At 41.6% G+C, this 18841-nt stretch overlaps 1 protein-coding gene across 5 annotated transcripts in view; it reads right to left on the bottom strand.

The window, feature by feature from the left end:
- The window catches only part of sphkap (SPHK1 interactor, AKAP domain containing), a 144062-nt gene that overhangs the window by 2130 nt on the left and 123091 nt on the right, over positions 1-18841 (bottom strand). For 2 of the 5 annotated variants that reach the window (XM_079620140.1, XM_079620141.1), the window contains 8 exons: positions 16541-16600; positions 15965-16102; positions 15607-15868; positions 10828-14236; positions 10190-10354; positions 7012-7095; positions 6542-6588; positions 1136-1320 (listed from right to left, as the gene is read on the bottom strand). In XM_079620140.1, coding sequence (XP_079476266.1) covers positions 1136-1320; positions 6542-6588; positions 7012-7095; positions 10190-10354; positions 10828-14236; positions 15607-15868; positions 15965-16102; positions 16541-16600 — 4350 coding nt within the window. The remainder of the gene's footprint in view (positions 1-1135; positions 1321-6541; positions 6589-7011; positions 7096-10189; positions 10355-10827; positions 14237-15606; positions 15869-15964; positions 16103-16540; positions 16601-18841) is intronic. The other 3 variants (XM_079620142.1, XM_079620143.1, XM_079620144.1) reach the window with 2 other exon arrangements.

Genomic DNA, 18841 nt, shown 5'->3' with positions numbered 1-18841 from the left:
AAAACCTTTTCACAATATTCTAATTTTAAATTTGGGGTTTTCATAAGCTGTAAGACATAATCATCAAAATTATAACAAATAAAGGCTTGAAATATCTCACTTTGCATGTCATGAGTCTATATAATATATTAGTTTCACCTTTTAAGTTGAATTACTGAAATAAATGAACTTTAGCACGATATTCACATTTTTCCAGCACCTGTAATGGGATAGTATGAATGGTAAAAAATGGCACCGACTCCACTGGCTTCTACCCATTTGAGGTATAATTATGTAACTTGTGTTGTCGAACAAAATGTGAAAGTCTCGTCAGGTGATGTTAACCACAGACCGTATTTTACTCAAATGGAAAACTGTTATGCTAAAAAAAACCCAACCGAAATTCCAGAGGGAATCCATGCTAATTGTTTTCCAGGTTTGAGGAGTTCAGTCTGAACAGCGCTCGACCCCTGAGTCTCGCTGAAGGCACAATCACGGTTACGTTCCTTCGCACTACACTGCCTCCATACACACTTCATCCTGTATTCTCTAAAAATAGTATGTGAAACAGTATGTAATGTGCGATGTTAAAAAGCTTTGTAGTAGTGGTAGTAGTATTAGAGTTTATTGCTATCAGCACCGTTAAAATGCTTTTAAATTGTAATATGCAACATCGTAGTCACATAAACTGAATGCATTCAAGTTTTTACAGAGAATAATAACTCGTGAGTGATCGTCAGCACTACTAGCTGGCAGGATCTGAAAAAAGTATTTTATTTATTCATTTTTATGTCTATACTGTGGTATATGTTTATTATCTATATATTGTTGTCATGTTGGTAACATTACATGTTGAATTATTGCCAGCAACCGTAGAGAAACACACTCTCCCATGTCTGGGTTGAATAACAATAAACCCTGAACTTGAACCCAGATAAAATCTTGCAGGATGTATTTAAACATTGTAAAATATAAGCAACAAATGCTCGAAGTATTCACTCTTATTGTTAGCTGGAACTATAATCAAATGATCTAAACATAGACTGTAGTATTTTATGAATGACTGGCGCGATAGTTCTGCAAGCGTAGACTTCATCCAGACCTGGTTAGTTATTATCCCAAACCCTTGCGCACGACCTCCGCTTGCCCTCCTCACCTTAGCGAGGTTGTGCTCCTGAGTCTTTCTGAAGTAAAGTGCCGGCACGCCGAGCTCAGACGCAGCGATCCACTGAAGCGCGGCTCTTAGCTCTCCATCCACACACTCTGGCTCCAGGTCAAAGTTCAGCACCAGAAGCTCCCTCTGACAGCTGCTGCCGGCGGTGGACAAACCCGACGTCCCCTCTGCCAGAAACAAATCAGACCAGTTACTGTGAGACACTTCTGTGCACGTGAGATTTCTATAGATCTAATATGTTGCAAGCAGAATCTAAAGGAAAGGGGGAAAAAAGCATTTAGCTGTCAAACGTGCAGGTATTTCATTTTGCAGCGAGATCTCTTTTCTGATGACGCGTTCACAGGCACGAGGGCGGGGCAGCCTGTCACTCACATGAGATCCACCAATAGCAAACCACAACCATCCAATGATCCAATCAAATCCCCATGGAGATAATCAAGCCCCGCCCAACTTTTACTTGTTCCAGAAGCCGGTTTGCTTGAAAAGACATTGCAATAGGGAAGAAAAGACTATCGCAAGTTGCTTTTTTAAAAGAATTTATTCGAATTTTTTTTTGTATATATTGGCTAATATAAGTTCTTTAAAAAAGTACCAACTCTCCTGGCATCAACAGCTTCAAAATTCATGTTTGGGTATGACTAGGGTTGCCACCTTTAGCGTGGCAAAATAAGGGACACCCATTCACCAACTAAAAACTAGTGAAAAAAATTATTTCAGTCAAATAGCAAATGGTGTAGCTCTGCAGCCATCTACTAAAGTGATAATTTCTTCACGTTTAAAACGTCATTTTCCAAAAGATGGGCAAAAATCTTACACTAAACCATGTCAAATTATCCATATCCATGAACGTTAGAAATGTGGGTCTTTTATAAAGTTTTTTTTTTTTAAACTTTTTTTAAAACTGTTTTTGTATTAAAAATATTTATTTATTTATTTATATAGCCTACATTAAAAAATATATAATAAATCCTCCTAAAACTATAAATCCTAAAAAAAAAACTATTATGTTGTTTCAAAAGTAGATGTAGAAAGTGTTGTGAACCGTGCAAAGTCTCACGCCATTTGGACAAAGATCATTTTTTATTTATTTCAGCAAACGTCATTTGGGCTCAGAGACCCGAACAGCGCACGAGGGGTTAAAAAACGTGCAGGTTTACCGCACATGTTCACGAGACTCAGTCGCTATAGAAACAAAGACGCTAAAATGCAATCACGCAATGAGCTTCTCTACTACGAAATTGATTTCTTTATATTTGCTATTAGTATTATCCATACTGCAAAATCCTTATGTTTTTATACAACTATATGTGGGCCTAATGTAAAATACGGGACAAATCGCGTCCCTTATTGATTTGATACAGGACGCATCATCTTACTTGTAAATACGGGACGATTCCGTATTTTAAGGGACGGGTGGCAACCCTAGGTATGACTGTGTAATTTATGTTGTATACGATCATGTTCATTTTTAGCTGCAAGATTCCACGTTAAATCTGTATTACATATTTTTATTAGTAATTCGACATCTAAACGACCCATAAAGGACAGAATACTCAAGTATGCCTGGTTCTTTTGGTCATTATGTTGGCCATTAAAGAAACACTCCACTTTTTTTGGGAAATAGGCTCATTTTCCAACTCCCCTAGAGTTATACAGTTTTACCGTTTTTGAATCCATTCAGCCGATCTCCGGGTCTGGCGGTAGCACTTTTAGCATAGCTTAGCATAGATCATTGAATCTGATTAGACCGTTAGCATCTCTCTCAAAAAAATTACCAAAGATTTTAGATATTTTTCCTATTTAAACCTTGACTCTTCTGTACTTACATCGTGTACTAAGACCGACGGAAAATTAAAAGTTGTGATTTTCTAGGCCAATATGACTAGGAACTATACTCTCATTCCTGCGTAAATAATCAAGGAACTGCTGCCGTACCAGCAGCGCAATGATATTACAAACTTAGTGCCGGTCACGTTGGAAGTTTTCTAGCTGGGGACTATTTTCAGGCGCTGCGTAATTTTCTGTCGGTCTTAGTACACGATGTAACTACAGAAGAGTCAAGGTTTAAATAGGAAAAATATTGAAACTTATTGGTAATTTTTTTGAGAGAGATGCTAAAGGTCTAATCAGATTCAATGATCTATGCTAAGCTATGCTAAAAGTGCTACCGCCAGACCCGGAGATCGGCTGAATGGATTCGAAAACGGTTAAATTTTAACAGTTTAACTCTAGGGGAGATGGAAAATGAGCCTATTTCCCAAAAAAGTGGACTGTTCCTTTAAAGTTCAGTGCAAGCGTCAGAAACGTGTCCTCGCAGCAGATCTTCGTGTGTGTGCCGAGGCCGAGAGCCTTACTTTAGGAGCCACTGTTCTACAGGAATGTGGATAAGTGTGAATGATAAAGAGCTCATGGGAAATAAAGAGAGAGAGGGGGCTTAACTATTCTGATAAACCCCACTGTTCTACAGGAGAGATGAGCTTATCTCTTCTCCCGACCACTTTGTAAAAGTTATATTCAAACGTATCTTTTTCTTCCGTTTTTAGCTCATTTCTTAAAAAGCAATTCAAGCTGTTCTTTCTTTGCCTCAGTAATATTCATTTCAGCGTGACATCTCTATCCTCCTCCTCCTCAGTGCTCTAGAAACGTAAAGATCTGTTCCGAAATGAATCTGTCCTCTGTTTTCTCACTCTATCACACATCTTCCCGTTTTAACACCCGCTCCTCATCCCTCCTTCTCTCTCTCAGCAGGATGACGCTTTGCCTGTCAGCTCTTGTGTGTGTGTGCCTGAGCGTCTCTTTTGTTCTCCTGCATGTGAATGAGTCATTTGTGAGGCGTGAGTTTGTGCTGGCAATACAAAAGTCTCTATCTTTCTCTCTCTCACTCATTCAAGAACGTCTGTCCGTCTGCCAAAGACCAGAAGCTCCCTGAGCGCTGGGGGACAGAGGTCAAGCAATGCTCCTGAAGTAAGACTGACTGTATGCTAATCCAGGACATGTAGAGTAGATGTTACTCAGATAGAAGAAGTCAAAGATTAAAGGCCAATGAAAAGTACAGCACAGAGAAAAATGCTTAAGGTCATCAGGAGAATCGTAGTCACCACAATAGCGCTGTATACAGTGCCACATTTTTGTTGCTTGCAGTTTTATAAATTATAATGAGAAAATATTATTTTAAGACATTTGTATGTATGTGCGGGAGGTTTGATTTATGGCGCTTGGAAAATCAAACTAAGAACATGTGCGATGAGTCTAATGCTTTGCTATTGCCAAATCCTAAGCCTTTAAATAAAGGAATAAGAAATATAATTCATTTTTAATAAAGTGTAATCCTGAACTTTCTTTCCTTCAATTTACTATTTTCTGTATTTAAGTGTATTTTTATTCTTTTGAACTTTTATTTATTTTAATTATTTTTTAATGTATTTTATATTTATTAATTCCCAAAATGTATTTATTTCCAGATTTATGCATTTATTTATTTATTTTTACTTGTCCGTGTGCAATATGTAAATTATGGAGGCGGTCCTTGCGTAGCTCCAGTGCATCATTGGTCGAGACGAGCTCAGAAGCGTCAGATCTAACTAAGCGACAGAGATTGGAGTTTGATACGAGATGTGACAGATCAACTGAAGAGTTGTAAGTTATTTTCACTTTTTCGCATTATGTCGAGTTATTTTGTGGCGACCACGGTTTTCCAGAGACAGAATCCAGCTACTTATGTGATCGTTCCTCACGGCACGTCTTGCAAGTCCGGAACCATCAACGTCATCAGATCTAATTAATTCGTTACATTTATATAGCGTTTTTCTGAGACCTCAAAGCGCTTTACATGGAAGGGGGAATCTCCTCAACCACCACCAATGTTCATCATCCCTGGATGATGCCACGGCAGCCATATTGCGCCAGAACGCCCACCACACACCAGCTTACTGGTTTAGAGGAGACGGTGATGAAGCCAATCAGTATATGAGGATGATTAGGAGGCCATGATGGACAGAGGCCACTGGGCAAATTTGGCCACTCATTTGAAGGACATCCTGGGATTTTTAATGACCACAGAGAGTCAAGACCTCGGTTTTAAAGTCTCATCCGACGGACGGCGCTCTTTGACAGTATAGTGTCCCGATCACTATGCTGGGGCGTTAGGACCCGCACAGACCACAGGGTGAGCGCCCCCTACTGGCCTCACTAACACCTCTTCCAACCATTCTAGGTTGATGACACCCAGTGGACGGTAGGTTTGTCGACTAATGCCTGTGTATATTTTGTAATCACAGAGAGAAAATCCTGGCTGCATCTGAAATCGCATACTTCCCAACTATAGTAGGCGACAAAAGAAGTATGTCTGAATTCACAGTACTCATATACAAGTAGGCAAAAAGTACCTGGATGAACTACTTCTTCCGGTGAGATTCTGAAGTGTACATATGATGGACACTTTACTATCCCATGAGGCCACAGGAGAGGATTTATCAATGTCAGTTAAGTGACGCAACTGACACTGGTAGGTCACATGATAATGACAACACGTCGAATGTAGTACGTCCAGATTACATTCATTATACACACATTCATACTATATAGAACATTTTTAGTGGCTGTAAAGTAACTACTTACTCAAAATAAAGACTCTGCAGTAACTGATTTGATCTGGGTTGCGTTTCCCAACCAATCAATGGCTTCTATGACGAATGGACCAATCCAGAGCTGCGTTTCCCAAAAGCAGATCGTAGAGACCTTTAGTGCAGTTGGCTTATGATGCTTTTGGAAACCAAGATTTTCTCTGTGATTACTAAACACAGGCATTAGACTAGAAACCTACTGACCACTGGGTGTCTCTGACAACGATTAGACAATCGACCCAAGCCATATCGTATTTCGATTAATCATGCAGCCCTATAGCAATGTGTGTTTGCTTCAGCGGTCCAACATGTTAACTTTTGACTCGACATGCCCGCTCACACTGCCTCCTCAGTTTTATGAGCTAAAAGTTATTTTAATAAACACATTCAATAACTTCCAAAACCAAGCAATGAGACCATTCTGTCTTTCATTTGCATGAAGAACAAATAAAGTTGAAAAAGTATCTCATCTAAGGCACCAAGTGAGCCTCTGGTGCCTCCTCAAAAATGTCCAATTTCCTCATTCACAGAGAAATAACACGAAGTTCACTCTCGAGAAGAATATGTAACATTTATATAAACGATCAGACCGCCAGACAACGGCTCAGACCGAATACATTAGCGCAGAAGTGTGAAGAGCAGCGCTAAGCATGATGTCCTTTTCATTCCAAACACCGTTGTGAAGTTCCAGTGATGTATCTTTAATTCAGATGTGTGTGTGTGTGTGTGTGTGTGTGTGTGTGCTCGTAGAGGACGTATCACTCACCATCCGCCTGATCCTGACAGTGCGATGCCTTCCTCTCTCTCTCTTCGCTGAAACACAGAGGCACTATCATTATCATGCTGTATGGAGCAATGCTGGCCAGTTTCCAGTCACCTCATGGAGCCAGGACTATATTGCACTCGTCTAATAAGAGCTCGAAATAGTACATGACTGCAAGCTTTTGGCGGCAAAGCCCATTAGACCTGCCAGCGTTTGAGACAGACACAGCAAACAACAGCACTTAGTGAGCACATTTACAAACTTGTAGAAGACACTATCGGCTCTAATATGACAGAACGTGACCCGAATTTGAGCCAAATTTCTTGTGCGGAAACTGTGGCCGTATCCTCACGAGAGGAGCTGCAGGAATAAGGATTTGGCCAGCGCTCTGGGTTATGGATGAGCGCTTAACATCCATTAGCTCCGGCAAGTCTCTGTAAGTGTGCCGCAGTTAGCGGGTTGCCGTTGGATACCTGATTAGGTTGCTGGAGATGGAGAAGTCTAGAAAGCCCTCCAGGTCTGCGAATCCCAGACTAGAGGCACTGCTGTTTCCATTTCTGAAACACACATATGCACATAAAGAGATAAACGTGTACAGGCACTACACGTGATACACTAACAGCTCAAAAGTTTGGAAATACACTTTTTTATGTTTTGAAAGAAGTCTTTCTCTTTTGAAAGAAATTATAATTTCAAAGATCTGCTGTTTTTGATATAACTTTTTTTTAATGTAATTTATTCATGTGATCAAAGCTGAAGTTTCAGCATCATTATTACAGTCTTCAGTCACGTGATCCATCAGAAATCATTCTTATGATTAGCTGCTCAAGAAATATAATTTTTTATTAATATTTATGAGTGTGCTGCTTAATATTGTTTCGTGTTTTTCAGGATTCTATGATGAATAGAAAATTCAAAAGAACAGCGGAAATCTTTTGTAACATTATAAATGGCTTTACTGTCGCTTTGATCAATTTAATGTGTCCTTGCTGAATAAAAGTATTAATTTATGTACTTTTTTCCGATGTTTTTGAATTTTTTGAATGGTTTCCACCAAAGTATATAAAGCAGCACAACTGTTTTCAACATTGATAATAATCATAAATGTAACTTGAGCATCAAATCACCATTTTATAATGATTTCTGAAGAATCATGTGACACTGAAGACTGGAGTAATGATGCTATAACTTCAGCTTTGATCACAGGAATAAATTACATATTAAAATATATTAAAATAGTTATTCTTAAATATAGTAATTTCACAATGTTAATGTTTTAAATGAAATAAATGCAGCCAAAATAAATGTCTTTCATTAAACAAATCTGAATTATTCCAAACTTTTGATCGGTAGTGTAAGCTATATGTGAACTTTCCAACCCTTTTTCATGTTGGATCTGTAAGAATGCGGATGATGCAGAAGCTACTAATATTCTCAGCAATGATCACTAAGGCGTGGACAGCAGCGGGGCTTGAAGAGGAGGGAGTGGGCATGAACACTGGCATGAGATTCATTAGCATGGGCATCACTGGACACTCCCCTACCAGCTGATGACTATGAACGCTTGCCAGCTGTGCCCATACCGACAACAGCTGGGTGGACAAGCAGAGAGGAACCTTTCCCCTTGCCGGGGCAGAAAGAAAACTGGGAATGGAGTGGGGGTTAAAGCCAGATGGAGGCGGATGGCCGGATACCCAGACTCGGGTAAGTGAGGATGAGTTGAGTTGAGTTGGCGCAGGTAAGGCAGCGTCAGTGAGCGTGGCAGGCTGGGCATGATTCAATCAGCAAGCAGGACTCGCACACCCATTACATCCTTTTCATTCTAGAGTCAACAGGATGTGACATATGGCACCTGCCTGTCAGTGTGAGGCACTTCCTGTCAGGGACTCCTGTCATGCTGTCAGAGCCGTTTACTCAGACAGCTGTGCTGGACTACACTCGCAAATGGAAACTCTCTCACGTCGGAGAGTTACACTACCTCAGGCACTTGCTAAGAGTGTATTTATACGCGAGAAAACGTTGTTTTTATATTGAAAACATATGGGCCATTCAAGAGATTTGATGTTTTGTGGTAAATATTCTTTTTTTTAAAATCACTACATAATACAATCAGGATTTTGAAAGATGGTTAAGAAAAATATACAAATTTACAAAATGTGCTAACTCTCAATTCCTCACAGAGCAAGCGCTAACTGTGGCTCTTTATTTCCACCCTTCTTTTCTTTTGGGAATCAATAAATAATTTTCTTGCCATTGTGTAAATAATTATGTTAAAATTAATTACGTTTTTAAGTGCCTAAGCGAGGGGAGAGTGTAATACCGAAGGTCTGGCATAAACTATTAATTACATCTCAGGCATATACAAGTTTTTTTTTTTTAATGTACAGAGCTAAAAAAGTTCCGGATAATAGGAATGGCATGAATGTCTATTAGGCAATTTTCTTACATACAATTTTCTTATATTTATACATAATGTCTCTCTCTTCAAGACATGTCTCATTCTGCATCACTATGTCTGTGCATTTGTGTGCTAGATGTTCATTTTTACATTAATTACTCACCCTTATGTCGTTCCAAACATGTCATATTTTCGTTCATCTTCAGGAACACAAATGAAGATGAACGAAAGTCTTACAGGTTTGGAACGACATGAGGGTGAGTAATTAATGACAGAATTTTCATTTTTGGGTCAACTATCCATTTTGAAGTCTGCGTGAACCGGAATTTGCAAATTACTTTTCTCCAGTGTTGCGACGTATTTACAAGTGAAAGGGAATATTGAAAAGAGGGTTTTACTGTAGCGCTCCTCCTCTTCATCTCTGCTCATTGCAGACTAACAGTTTGAGGGAGTGGTTAAGCGTTTTCAACCCAAGCCGTCAAACCACGTCATCAGAAAAGGAACGCCATTCCAGACCGGAAGTAACTTTTCAGACTTTGATTAAAGATTACCACGGAAAAAATGTTTTTCTGTGTATTAACTTGCATGGATTAATCAATTTGGATTTCATGTCGACTTTAAGGGCAACAGCTACAGACTTTAAAGACAACACTGTTATGTGAGGGACAGGCTGACGACTAATCACACAAGCCACACCAAATTAATATCAATTAAAGGCACACTATGCATGATATGTACCTTAATATAACAGCTTCAAAATCATTTCGATGGTAAACGAACTCGTAGTAGGGTGAATCACCCCGATAGCAAAGCAGGGGAGGTTTGGGGGACGCCGCTGGCAAAACCAGCAATGCAGGTTTGAGAGGTGGTGCCCCGCCAAATCTTGCGAGAATCACGACTTGCTTTACTGCACGACGTCACATACAGTACATCAACAACAAGGTCACTAGACATCTTCAAAAACGGAAACTGCATAGTATGCCTTTAGGATATGTCAAAACTGTGATATTAGTTATAGTGAGTAAGTGAGTAAGAGTAAGCAAAGTAAGTGTCTTAACTCACGCCTGAGCTCTAATTAATGAACCAATTACTGCTGTAAAGATGAGGGAAGCAGGCTCACATATGGGGTGCTACACTACACTCTGGATGTCCTCAGCACTGTCAAAAATTGCATCTAGCACATGTAGCTTAATGAAAAGCCAAATGGAAGCCACACTGTCCAGCAAGGCATGATGGTCTACTGGCAGACTGACCCCTCGCTTAGTTGGATAAAGCTACTGGTGGTCTCCTCCTGGGGGTCGTCTTCAGGGGCAATCTGGGCCCAGCTGCCTGAGCCACTTTCCTCACTGCTAGCGCTGAGAGAGCGTCGCTCCACCTCCACACCTGCAGAGGCCACTGAGGAGGCTCTGTCTTTGTCACTGTTGAGGGGGGAAAGAGGACACACGGCAAAAACTGCAGTGTCACAATGACCCAGTAATTCTACCTGATGACTGATCCTCAAGAAGCAGCTGCTGTTCTTTTCAATGTAAAATTGCTCTTTTTTTAAATTACAATGGATAATTTTGCTCCAAAACATCTTTTGCTGTCCAGAGCCTGGGTCAAGAAAGTACAATATGGCCTTGTGATGGAAAAATCTTACAAGCATTATAAGTGCACCTCAGGGTATAGGATTATAAAAAATGCAATTCATGACCCCTTAAATATTTGTACTGTTCTTTATCTTTACCGGCCGTTTTCTTTACCAACTTACCTCTCACACTCATGTCAAATTCATACAGTTGATTTGAGATGTTTTACCACACAGTGTTTCAACACACATTAACACGCATTGCTGTGAGCAGTTACAACAATTAATCTGATAGCAAGAATGTGTATGCTATTATATTTGTACCTGTTTTTGGTTGCTCTCTCACTCTCTCTACCACTGTGTAGCTGGATCTGATGGAATGCTTCCCAGTGGTGGGGCCCAACCCTCCCCTTGTCTTCTGAGGGCTCTTCTCTTTGATCTGGTTCAATGTGAATCAAGGGTACCTCCCTTTGTCCCCGCCACGCTTGCCGCACACAGGAGGAACTGTGGGAGCTACAGCTATTTTCCTGCCGCTCCAAGCTTGGCCGGTTTCCACCATTTTCACGACGAGAGTGTTTAAAGTCATGTCTTCTTTCTCCAACTGGAATTTGTGGCTGACAAGCAGCCACAATTATGTCCTGTTGGCCTCCAAGCAAGGATTTGCCACTCTCTACAATGTCTGCCGCTAGACGATTAGCAAAGAGCTGTACATGTGGCTGTGAGTCGGCAGAATCGAGCTCCGAACTGTCCTCTGAGGGCTCTGCAATAATCTTATTCTTGCGCATTAGAGACTCAATAGAGCTGGCCCAGGTTTCGTGAATCAGCATGTCTGTGATTTGGTCTGTTTGGCCACGCTTATACAAGCAAGAATCAGACTTGCAGAGTCCTGTTGATGACACAGAGTTGGTTGGATAGATGTTGAGTGAGTCTCCATGTACATTTCGAGCAAAACCATCGAATGAATTAGCCTTGATGGGTGAGTTTACAGTTAGTCTGGAGTCTGAGGATCGCCTGTCAGGGACAGAAGACTGACGGATACAAAAAGGGGATCTGGGGGACGGGGGTAAGAGGCTATTACTCCACTCTTTGGTCTTGGCCAGACTGTATTCCCTGTTCTCTTTGTCCATGTCTTTCAGCATGAAGCGATAAAACTCCTCTGTGATACTCTCAGTGCTGGACTGTTTAGAGAGACAAGATGATGTCCGCACATTGAGGTGTCCGTTTTTTTTACTGGCAGCTTGCTGAACAGCTGCTGCAAGGATGCTGCTGGCATTTTTCCCAGCATAGTAGTCCAGCAGAAGGTCAAACCCTCGACCCTCTGTCTCCATCTGGTTCACCATGAACCGAGAGAACTCATCCGTAATGCTCTCACAGCTGGACTGCTTGGAGATAGAGCTACCTCTGCTCAAATTATGCCCAAGCCTGTTACCTGGTCCCAAAGTGTTTAGCATTCCGGAGGGATCTCCGTCCTCCTCTGGAATACTCTCATAGCTTGATGCTTTCCCCCTGCTGCTCCATTTCTCACACTGCAGAGAAACGCTGCGACTGCGAGATGACTGGCCAGATTTGGAAGTGTCCACCACACTTAATTCTGGGCAGTTCAATATCCTGGCTGTGACCTCTGACGCAAAGAGTGCAAATGGATCAGAAGTTGTGGGTTCATCTAGATTGACAGTTTCATCCACAACACGGTTGACCAGACGCTCCATAAGTTCAGGCTGTTCTTCGGTTTTACGTTTGATTTCACTGAGACGTGGAGGTCTGTGTTTCTTGGTGACTGCGGTGCCGTTTTGTATCTCCATTCGTCGCAGTGCTGCAGCTGTGCGGCAGGGCAGAAGCAGCCCCTCTGCACCTTCTAAGCCACCCTTTAAGGCGCAGAACCATGGCTGTTTTCCGCTTGAGTTCTCCAGGCATATCGCTGCCAGCTCTGTAGCCATGGATACTACTGTGGTAGCCAAGTCTTCCGCAAAACATGTGACGGGAGTTTTGAACTCACCCGAATCCATTTTAAGTGCCACAAGTGTTCCTGAAGAGGATGATACAGACTGCCGTCTGGTCTCGCTCTCTCCTCCTGCCCTCCCTCGTGCCATGTGAAGTGGTGAGCTCTCAGCTGAAGGGAGCGCAGAGTCTGTGCTCTTGTCACTTCTGCCCAGCTGCCCTTGCAGGTCAGATTGTTCTTTGACCATAGTGGCAGTCACTCTGTTCAGAGTAAGTCTGTAGGGTTCTTTCAGTTTGGGCTCCTTCTCTCTCTCCTCCTGTATGTGCTTTTGCTCTCTCTCTCTTTTCCCTATGAGAGCAGACAACTTCTCCACACTGCCTCGCCTCTCGTCATGATTATAAGCCTGGCTTGGCTCAATCAAACGCTGTAATTGGCTCAATGCTTCCCTAGCAGACTTGGTATCAGCCTCATACTCCCTAAAGCTGACACTGCCTTCTTGCCTGTCACATGATCCCATATTATATTTTGAAATTTCACTGATTTTCCTTGATGTTACACTCAGGACATCAAAGAGCAAATTATTCACACAATCCAAAAGGAAACCCTCAATGTTTGGGGCATCTTTTCCAGGACCCTCAAGCTCTTTTCTCTTCTCAGCCTTCTCAAGGGCATTCTGAAAAATATTATCTGATATTTCCTGGGTAAAGTTATCCACCTCCTGTTGATAGGGCCTTCTTGGACTTGTGATGCCATCCACTATCTTGTTATGTGTGGTCTCAAGGAAATTTGCAATGCTTGAATAACTTTGTCTGTGGGTGAGTACAGCTGAAGCTTCCCTGAGGAGAACTTCCGCCACATTGGCTCTGAAAGCCTCAACGCTGGTGCCCTCTGCAATGCTACAGTGGAGAGGTATTGCAGTTGAAGCTTGGGCAACTGACAGAAGTCCCATAGAGGCAGAATACATGTCTGTCAAGTCTTCATTATCCCCAGAGTCATCCGCTAGATCTACCGCGGCTACGGCTCCAGCGACCTGAGACATTCCACATACTGCAGAGGAAAATGAATACTCCCCTTGTTCGGGTTCACTCCCTTCATCTTCATCATCATCATCATCATCATCATCATCCTCACAGTCATCTTCTTCTCCTGACTCCAGTGTGAGTTGTTCTGCGACCTGAGGGGCGGTTATGGTACCGATGACACTTGCAGCACATGCCAAAGCTATTTCCACCGGCTTAGTGGAGGGTCCAATTGGCGAGTTGTGCTGAGGGTGATTACCATGTTTCGTTCTGGCCCTATTTACACTATCATGCTCTGATGTCCCATGTGACTGTTCATCCGGCCACTCTGTTACTTCCTCACTGTTGTCAGGACTCTGGACAATCACAATTTTAGGAAGTTCAAAAGAGCAGGCTCGAGCCCTCTGTGGCTCTTCAGTGGAATGACTTACATCACTTGAGTTTTGCGAGGTTGTAGACACACTCACAGCTGCCTCCGCTACAAAAGAAGGCTCATCTTGTGACAAACGAATAAAAGCATCTTGCAGGACTGATTCAGCCAGGTTGGTGGCATAGTGGCCAGCAGACTCATTGGTGTGACGATTGACTTGTTTTGGGGTGGCGGGTGGGCCTCTTGAATGGGAGCAATATGTTCTTGAAAGCTTTTGGGAGTTGGAAGAGGTACAGAGGGTCTCGGAGTCCTCACTATCCTCTCTCTCCATTTCACTCCTTCTTTGAGCGTGGGCTGCTCTTAACACCTTAACCGACTTAACCGGCATGATAGAAATCTCAGGATCTGCAGAAATAAAAGGCATGTGACAGGGTTGGTGAGGAATGGGGTGGTGGGGCAGAGAGAGAGAGGAAATAGATTAAAGATAGACTTCTGAAACTGTTTCATAATCCCACACATAAAGTCATATTGAATGCACATGTAAATGAAGCACATTCCCAGCACCCAAAAAACAAAATTAAAGACAGACCAATGGAGATATGTGAAAATGAAAGACGAAACAAGAAATGAGGTACAAAGTCTAAATCAGAATTATATCGTTGCCTGTTATGTCCTGTGGATATAGCAAGAGTCAGAGTGAGAGCTCTGAGCAAGATATCCATAACACACTATTATATTTGTATCAGTTTTCCCTTTTCCATAACTAAGCCCATACAAATGCAGATCACTATCTGGGCCGATCTGTTTATGAATATTACATTGGCTTTGAGGAGAGCATGACCTTCACACAGTATTACTTCTAATTTCATATGAGAGATTAATTATAGATTAGCCCAGTGTATCTCGTCTCTTTAATATTAGACTTGGGACGAGTATCACCTCATGTAGACATTCAGGGGTCTGGCTTACTGTTAGAGGCCAAAGCAGTGGCACAGAATAATGCAAGACAAACAAGATTTCAGACAGATTTCAGGCACTTCTGTTTTTGTTAGGGAGTCTTGTACATCATATCTGCAAATGCAACCTTTGTTTGTTTATTTTTCTCTATCACACACATACTCATTAACATAGATTGAAGATAATTAATTGTTTCACTGCTGTTTTTTTCTGTTGCATCCATGCTGTTGCTTGGTTACTTTGTATCCAAATAAGCACAGCAGATTGCAGTTTTGATAAAGTCTATTATAACCAGTGCAACCTAGACAAAAGTTAAGTTGAGATCCAAATAATTCCCAAAGGCAAAACTAAAGACTTTATTTTCCAGTGCTTTTTATGGTTGAAAATGTATGTGACATGCCCAAATTGTTTTGAAAACCATAATCGCATTGGTAGTGACTGGGGCTACATTGTGTTACTAAATTAAGAAATAGCCTTGGGGTGGAAACACTCCCAAACAGTCCTCCAAATAGGGCCAATCTTATCTGAGCAGACTCACAGATAGCAAGAAAACATAAATGGCTCTTTCAATGCCCTTTCAACCATAATTCAAGTAATTTTCTGTCTATTCAATAGGTGGACAGGGGAAGATGCAGCAAAAGTGCCAGAGCTGCACTAGTTGCATTTTCTCATTACATACCAGGACATAGAAAGTGCCATACAGTGGATAAAATATGGACTTAGAATGAGGTTTCTGAGTGATTTTTTGGATGGATGGATGAATGGATGGTTGGATGGAGAGATGGATGAATAGATTGGTAGATGGATAGACGGTTTACCATTTCTGAATGGGTCACTGTCCTCACTGTCTTCTCCAAGCTGCTCGGAGGCAGTGAGAAAGTCTTCTTCTATGGATGAAACAGAGCGGTTGGTGTCATCTTCAGCAGCCCGCTGACCAGCCAATCGGCCATGTCTCTGCCTCTCTTGCCCTGACTGTAGTCCAATCAGGAACTTGTTGATCTCAAAAACGACACTGTTCGTTTGGTTAGGGCGGCGCCCACAGGAACAATGCACCAGACAGACATCCGCTGTTCTCTGGCTCTGAAATACGCATACATAAACACACACACAGTTTAACAAGGTAGACTGTAAGCTGTACAATTATGTCAGTTGTTCCGGTCTATATTAATATCTTACCTGTGGGTGGCTTGGGTCATGCTGGCAGGAGTCCGGTGACTCTAGGCTGTTGAGAAGCAGAATCTCATTTTCTTTGGGTTGCCGCACTCCGAGAGACTCAATTAACCGTGGCAGCTCTGGGCACACTGAGGCCAGTTTCTGTGGGGAAATTTATGCTAATATTCAAGTCACATAAATGAAGGTCCTTGCTTGCGTTATCTAGGTAATTTGTATTGTTTCTAATTTCCCTTTTAATTAGATGAAACATTGTTTATGTTGTACGCTTAGGAAATTATGAAAGACATTCATACATTTGTTATTAACTAGAAAACTGTAATGAATTAGAAATGAGAGGGTGGAGGGGATCGGATATTTATTTGGATATTAATAAAAGACAGTCAACTGAGAATGATAAAACACTAGACTATTTATTAGTGATAGTTTAAAATTTTAATATTTTCAGTGGTAGATGCTTTTTATCCAAAGCAGTACCAGTATATGTACCAGTATATGCAGTCTCTGGGACTCAAACCCATGACTTTGGCATTGCTAGCATCATGTCCAGCTCAAAATAAAGGAAAGGTAATCTCAACCCACCTTGATGTAGCTGTCGTCATGTCGATCAGGGGTATGTCTGTCCAGGTTTACAAAGCAGATCTGAGAAGAGAGAGAGAGGCCGATCTTAGAGAAATAGCACCTGATAACGTAAGGTAAACTATCTGTGTGTTTTCGTATACAAACACAGCGTACCCAAAGTTATACATGTAACAGCTAGTGAGAGCTATGCAGGGTAAAACTCACACTCCCCTGATCTTAAGAGGTGCACTAGAGACTGACGCTAGAAACTGCGGTCTTTAGCCTCATTGTAAGTGTGCCTGCCTCTCATGCCGGAGACGCCGGTTCGAGTCCCGCTCGGAGCAGGGCGAGTAGCACCGGAGGGGTTACATACAGGACACAGAAGATTAGCTCTGATTACCATTTGTTGCAGCTCTAAAATGTCATTTTTTATTCAAAATATTCTTTTATTTACAACATGTCTAATCTTCTGGAGCGTTGCCTAAAAGTCTCATATTTGTGTTGAATGTAGAAAATAATGATTTAAAGGATAAATTTACAGTTCTTCAAGCAGCTTTGTATTGTTATCATGCTGGTAGCATATTGCCTGCACCAGGATACCTGCTTATTTGTGAGCAAAAGTCTGCCAGATGACGCAAAACACGCCATTTTATGTCATATTGGAGACTTTTGACAGCTCCAGGGATATTGTTAAAAATACAGATCGTACCTCTGCATTTTATTGGACAGGCAGTGCACAGTGCATTATGGGTGTTGAAGTTTCCCAAACTTTTTGGTAAAAGGGAATGCCACAACCCTTTTTTCTCTCTTGTCATAGCACTGATTTAATAATAATAAATAAAAACTGCTGCACAGACAGCCAAGTTTAAACTTAGGTTCACGCAGAGCTACTTCAGAAGACGTAGAATTCAGTACATGAGTTACACGGACCGCTTTAATGGTAATTGACAGCTTGACAGCTGTGTCACTATGAGCCGACAAAATAAAAGCATACAGGTTTGGAATAACACAAGGATGAGTAACTTTAAGCAACTGCATATAAAAACCTTCATCTCTTTCTCCCTCATGTTTACAGAGCTTGAACAACACTTATTTTCACTTATTTATCACTCTTAAGTGTTTTCTTACAAAGCTTTCTTACTCTCTTTTTTTCACCTCGTTCATCACACGCACACACACACACACACACACACACACACACACACACACACACACACACACACACACACACACACACACACACACACACACACACACACACACACACACACACACACACACACACACACACACACACACACACACACACACACACACACACACACACACACAGCACCTAATTGATTCTGATGACTCATCAGTCTCTTAAAAGCATATTGTATTGCTAGTCGCATGCTTACCGGTAACTCAAATATGTCCTTGTGGATGTGTGTGTGTGTGTGTGTGTGTGTGAGAGAGAGCTCTTCTTTCCCTCTTCACTTAAGACACTTAAGATCACATTAGTGACAATGTTTTTGGAATCTGCAGGTTTTTCAGAGCGAGGATGGATTTCACTCTCAGGTATCACAGACGTTGCACTTAATCTTTCTGATTCCAGCTGCTTACTTAATGCAACAGTAAAGGATCTAGTACTCATCCATAAGTGTAAAGTAGATATGTGTATACTGTACAAGATATACTGTTTAGTGTATAACGTGCTATAGAGAGAGAGAGAGAGAGAGAGAGAGAGAGAGAGAGAGAGAGAGAGAGAAAGAGAGAGAGAGAGAGAGAGAGAGAGAGAGAGAGAGAGAGAGAGAGAGAGAGAGAGAGAGAGAGAGAGAGAGAGAGAGAGAGAGAGATTGCCATAATTGTCCTGAACTGTCATATTCACATAAGAATCAGGACTGATCTTGATCTTGCGCCGGTGGTTTGGAGTGTCTCAGCTGTCAGGTGGCACTATTAATGTGTTGTGGTGCTGATGGGTGACTCAGTCACTGCCTTTTTCTGACACACACACACACACACATGCACGCACACGAGCACACACACACACACACGCACATGCACACACACCTAAACAACTAAATATATAAACAAATACTTTGCATTGTTCAAATAAATAGTAGGTCTAATTAGGTTTCGTAATGAAGAAAATATGCATTGTGCTTGTCGATGCAAAAGATGTTGCCATGATATTAAGATGCTGGTTTGCAACCATTTTAAATGGTTGCCAGTGTTTTGCCAGGTGATTGCTGCTAGGTGCCGTTCGCACAGATAAGGACATTTGCTTGTATTTAAATTCACAACATCCTGCGCGGTTTATCACTAATATTACAGGAAAAA

The sequence above is a fragment of the Phoxinus phoxinus genome, assembly GCF_949152265.1.
Source record: "Phoxinus phoxinus genome assembly, chromosome: 8".
NCBI lineage: Eukaryota > Metazoa > Chordata > Actinopteri > Cypriniformes > Leuciscidae > Phoxinus > Phoxinus phoxinus.
The sequence above is the reverse complement of the archived record's forward strand: the minus strand, read 5'-3'. Positions and strand labels throughout refer to the sequence as shown.